Source organism: Silene latifolia, chromosome 2 (assembly GCF_048544455.1).
Source record: "Silene latifolia isolate original U9 population chromosome 2, ASM4854445v1, whole genome shotgun sequence".
Taxonomy (NCBI): Eukaryota; Viridiplantae; Streptophyta; class Magnoliopsida; order Caryophyllales; family Caryophyllaceae; genus Silene; species Silene latifolia.
The window spans coordinates 136,503,825-136,509,247 of record NC_133527.1 but is presented as its reverse complement, the minus strand read 5'-3'; the positions used below and the strand labels follow the sequence as shown (position 1 = coordinate 136,509,247).

At 37.1% G+C, this 5,423-nt stretch overlaps 1 protein-coding gene across 1 annotated transcript; it reads left to right on the top strand.

Moving 5' to 3' along the window:
- The first annotated feature begins 884 nt into the window (after positions 1–884).
- Positions 885–4,128, top strand: LOC141643022 (phosphoinositide phospholipase C 6). Its single transcript, XM_074452041.1, has 8 exons — positions 885–1,342; positions 1,661–1,857; positions 2,051–2,186; positions 2,514–2,935; positions 3,017–3,134; positions 3,274–3,426; positions 3,507–3,593; positions 3,717–4,128. The coding sequence occupies exons 1-8, from the start codon at positions 1,010–1,012 to the stop codon at positions 4,008–4,010; spliced, it is 1,740 nt and encodes a 579-aa protein (XP_074308142.1). The 5' UTR covers positions 885–1,009; the 3' UTR covers positions 4,011–4,128.
- Positions 4,129–5,423: the final 1,295 nt, after the last annotated feature.

Genomic DNA, 5,423 nt, shown 5'->3' with positions numbered 1-5,423 from the left:
GATTGTCACTTTATACGGGATGAAATGCTCAAAGGAACTATACGTCCCAGCTACGTCCACACGAAGGCCCAATTGGCTGACATCTTCACCAAAGCCCTTGGACGTTTACCGTTTGACACCTTGCTCTCCAAGTTGGACGTCTCAAACATCCACGCGCCAACTTGAGGGGGGGTAATATGCTATCAAGCCCAAGCCCTACCCAACGGCTATCTCTCCAACGTTCAAGAGAGCATCAAGGGATTTCATATCCCTTGCCTTATTTGCCATTATTTGATTACATTGTATATTCGTTACCGTAAATAGGGTAGTTAGTTGTAAATATAAATAGCTCCTTTCCTGTGTAAATGAAACACAAGTTTTGGAAAATATCAATATTACATCGACATATAATTCATAACACGGTCATCGGATTTGATAGTGATAAAGGTCACTTTTAAAGTTTTAATATTAATCTCAAACAAATGTATTGGAATGTAATGTTGTAGAATTTCAGATGGAGAGTATTTCATAAACGAGTCGTATTATTGATAACCGTGGGTTCTTGAACATAATTGATATGATGCATATATAGAGGATCTCCTATAAACGAAAGAGCTATATGATCTAATATCAATATTATTCTCTACGATTTATCGCAATACCGTATTTCCTAATTATGATTTCCCGATATATATATCCTAACAAATTTTATCATACGAAGTATTTTTTTTGTCAATAAGTGAATTGACTTTTAGTTGGTAATGAAAAAAAAGTCAAAATTAAGAGGAGTTACGGCTTAATTACGTTGAGCAGTATTCTGCACGAGGGTGCGTGTGCCAACCGTAGGTACAAAATTGTGTTAGTGAACCTTTAAATATGCACAAATTTTATCATACGAAGTAGTCGTACACATTTCTTCCTTTCCTTCTTCTCCTACCAAAAAATAAGAGTAGAAAATTTCCCTTTGAAATAATTTGAATATTTGATCGCCATTAAAGCAATTAGCAACAAGCAATCCTTGAGGTAAAACATGGAAACTGTCCATCACAATTACAAGATGTTCATGTTCTTTAACAGGAAGTTCAAGATGACAGAGGCTAAACCACCCTTTGACGTATCAGAGGCATTTTCAGCATTCACTGATAAGGGTACTTACATGAATGCGGCACAGCTCCGTCGTTTCCTGGTGGAGTCCCAGACGGAAGACGAGGCTGCGATGACTGAAGCTGCGGCCGCTCGTGTACTTGACCAGATTCTTCAACGTCGTCGTCATCTTAGCAAGTTTACTAAACAGGCTTTGACTCTTGATGATTTCTTCTTTTATCTCTTTTCTCATGATCTCAATGGTCCGATTAATAATCAGGTAAACTACGTACATTCATCTTAGAATCATAATTAAAATGCTATTATGGTCCGATTAATCTTAGGCTAAATTTCTTTTACTAAGCTTTGACCCGCGTGCGTGTTATTTATCCATGTTTAAAGTCAACCACCCGCGCACCGACAACTGATTCAGATGTGGTTTATTTTGGAATGTTATTCTCAGATTTAAGCAGTGGCAGATGTAGGCAGAAATTTAGTATCATTGTGATCTAGTTAAAATAATTATTGTGGCCCAGTTCCGAAAACCTTATGAACTTGCTAATAGACGGCCCTGTGATGATACATTTGCCATCCACAGGTGCACCATGATATGAATGCTCCATTGCAACATTATTTCATATACACAGGACATAACTCTTATTTAACTGGGAATCAACTCAGCAGTGACTGCAGTGATGTACCCATAATCAAGGCACTACAGAGAGGAGTCAGAGTTATTGAACTTGATATTTGGCCTAATAGTGACAAGGATAACATAAATGTACTCCATGGAAGGTAACTTTATCTAATTCCTAATCTTGTCTGCTGTTTTACTGTTTTGTCATTAAGTATGCTTATCTAGACTGAGGTAATATCATATGTCCGACCATATTTATTTCACCATCAACATTCAACATGCAAGAGGGTATTGTTGTTTCTTAGGAATCTATCAGTTCGATCTTAACTCTGGACAATTGGAATGTTGCAGGACCTTAACCGCCCCTGTGCCGCTCATCAAATGTTTGAAATCTATTAAAGACCATGCTTTTGCTGCATCTCCGTATCCTCTGATTATAACTTTGGAAGACCACCTTACACCGGACCTTCAAGCTAAAACTGCTAAGGTGATTTCTATAACATCTCCATCCATTCCAAACATTTTTCATTTTCAATATAATACTCAACTGTTGTCAACTTTGACCCACTACAAGAATTAACACAACGGACGACTACGTTTAGAGACTGCAAAGACCAGTCACCAATTTGGCGACTGAACTGAATTCAGTCGCGCGACCATTTATTTCTCGTATATGTTGGGATAACATGAAAAACTTGTCGGTTTTAGAAACGTGCAACTAATGTGTATATTGTGAGAAAATACTAATTGTTTGACTACCTAAGTTATGTTTTCCGTATTGCTTTGTTATGACATTAGCATAGTTTCATTGCAGGCTTTGACAGAAGTATTCGGGGAAATGTTGTACACACCAGACTCGAACCATTCTGAAGAATTCCTTTCACCTGAAGAATTGAAGTACAGAATAATAATCTCAACTAAACCGCCAAAAGAATACCTTGAATCCAAGGAGCGCAAAGACAAAGAGGACACCTCAGCAGGGTCATCTGGAGACGAAAGACAATCCAACGGGATCATGTCAGATGGCAGTGACAGCGACGAATCTAGCTATGGCAAATCGCCTGATCGTCAGGTGGCAGCACCTGAGTACAAACGTCTTATTGCAATTCATGCAGGAAAACCTAAGGATGGGTTGAGAGTTGCTCTTAGAAGTAGTGTGAACAAGTTCAGACGTCTTAGTTTGAGTGAACATGAACTTGAAAAGGCTGCCTCAAGTTATGGAGTTGATGTCGTAAGGTAATCTTCAAACGGTTGGTTGTGATAACTGGAGTATAATTCTCTGGATTGGTTTAAATATTGCTGGTATGAATAATGTAGGTTCACCCAGAAGAATTTTCTGAGAATATATCCCAAAGGAACGCGAATCAGATCATCTAACTACAATCCCTTGGTTGCCTGGTACCACGGCGCTCAAATGGTCGCATTTAACATGCAGGTTAGCTTCTCCATTTTACATTGAAAGGGGGTGAGGGACTCACCTGTTAATTACAGTTTTTAGAAATGCAGAATGCTGATCAATTGCAGGAAATATGCTTATCAATTGTTATTCAAAATCAAGTATATTGTTTTTGCAGGGGTATGGTAAATCTCTTTGGTTGATGCATGGAATGTACAGATCCAATGGTGGTTGCGGCTATGTTAAAAAACCCGACTATCTTTTAGAGAAAGGTCCAAAAGGCGAGGTGTTTGATCCCGAAGCAACCCTGAGAGTGAAGACAACTTTGAAGGTAAAGTTAATTAAACACTCTTTAGTGTTCACCTTCTTACTTCTTAAATCTATACTTGTATAACACTAGAACACTCCCAGGTTAAAGTATACATGGGAGACGGATGGCGCTTGGATTTCAAGAAAACTCACTTTGATACATTTTCTCCACCAGACTTTTACGTCAAGGTTAGTCTTCCTGTCTACACCGCTACACGGTCAACAGGTTACATTACTATTTGTCCCCAAATGCTTCAGAGCTCATATTTTGGCCAAATAAGCTGCTTACTAAAAAAAATGTGGCATGGGCAGTTTCGGTTAATTGGTGTTCCAGCGGATTATGCAAAGAAGAAAACAAAGGTGATTGAAGACGATTGGGTACCTGTTTGGGATGAAGAGTTCGAGTTTCCATTAACTGTTCCGGAATTGGCTTTGCTTCAAATCGAAATAAGAGAATATGACATGCATGAGAAAGATGACTTTGGTGGGCAAACATGTTTGCCTGTTTGTGAGCTTAAGCCTGGAATTAGATCAATCCAACTTTTTGATAAGAAGGGAGAGAAATATCCCTCAGCCAGGCTTCTCATCAAGTTTCACTTCGTTTAAATGACACGATTTTCGATACTGTGGCAATTTTATGATTTTCTGAATGCCTAGTTATGTATCATATCTGATGAATTGTTCAGTTTTGATGAATTGTACATGTTGGTTTGGTTATGTATCATATTTGATCTGAGGATGATAGAATAAAACGAACAAATTTGATCCAAAATCAATAAAGGTAAGCTTTTTCATTAGAATCGAGTACATAAAATATAACATGAAGTCGGCAAAAATGAGTTAAAGCTACATTTATACTATTGTTGCTTAGTACAGTCCATTGGCTCAAACGACACCTTGCCTTGCATGGTATCGTACCCAACCAAGAAGTCCATTTGAGCAACGTTCCCTAAGACTACGTTTATAGGTTGGGCTAAGTAGGTCTAGGTCTTGAATAAGGACAAATAAATAACAAATAAAAAAAGGAGAAAGAAATTAAAATTTTGGAACACATTTGAAGAAACACGGTCCAAGTGGTCTAATTTGGACCTCCTAGACCACTTTGAAGACCTTGTTTGAAGTAGACAAAAAAAAAATGAAAACCAATAGAATTATGACACGCAGGAGTAGAGTAAATGTGTAGGAGTAGTTTTTGCAGGCAAGAGTAGATGTGTAGGAGTAGTTTTTGCAGGAGACTAGGAGTAGCTGTAATTTTAAACGGATATTTTCTTCTCAATTTATAATAACGACTATATTTTACACAAGTAATTTATATTAAAAAAAAAAAAGTTTACCAACAGCTATATTTTTTCACCCCCTATAAAAAGAGACCAAATTTGATATTTTTTGGATATAATTTCTAAGTTTTTCCATTTCTCCTATTTTATTGTATTAATTCAAAAAATTACATACAAAATTACAAAAAGTCATATTTACATTTAATAATTAATTTCATACTTCCACAAAAATAATGAATAACGAGTTTATGAATTTGCTAAATTCCAATGATTATCCAACTTCTCAAGAATATTTTAATTCCGACGAATATCGTCTTAATTCTGAATATTCAAATTCTCAAACATATTCGGAATTTGTTAATCTTCAAGATTTGGGAGAGCAGACTTTGCCGCCTCCTTCTTCGGCTACTAACAAGAAAAAAAGATCAACAAATCGAAGTGAACATATTCCATGGACCGCAAAAGAAGATGAAGCTCTAATGTCGGCTTGGTGTATGTGTAGCACTAATCCCATACTTGGGAAAAATCAAAAGGATATCACGAGATGGAAAGATGTATTAAATTTGTATGAGAATTCTCGAATAGAAAATCCAAATGAAATTAGCTCCCGAAATAAAGAAGCTTTGAGGTGTCGACAAAGAAAGTTGTTCGAGCAAGCCAACAAGTGGCTTGGTTGCTACAGGGCGGTGCTTAGTCGGAAAAAGAGCGGTGCAAACGAGAAAGATTATATTGATCAAGCTCA

Bases quoted from the DNA above. Each gene is read 5' to 3' on its own strand.
- LOC141643022 (XM_074452041.1), top strand. From the start codon at position 1,010: ATGGAAACTGTCCATCACAATTACAAGATGTTCATGTTCTTTAACAGG. The intron at 3,135-3,273 runs GTTAGCTTCTCC...TTGTTTTTGCAG, and splicing joins TGGTCGCATTTAACATGCAG to GGGTATGGTAAATCTCTTTG. The intron at 3,427-3,506 runs GTAAAGTTAATT...GAACACTCCCAG, and splicing joins GAGTGAAGACAACTTTGAAG to GTTAAAGTATACATGGGAGA.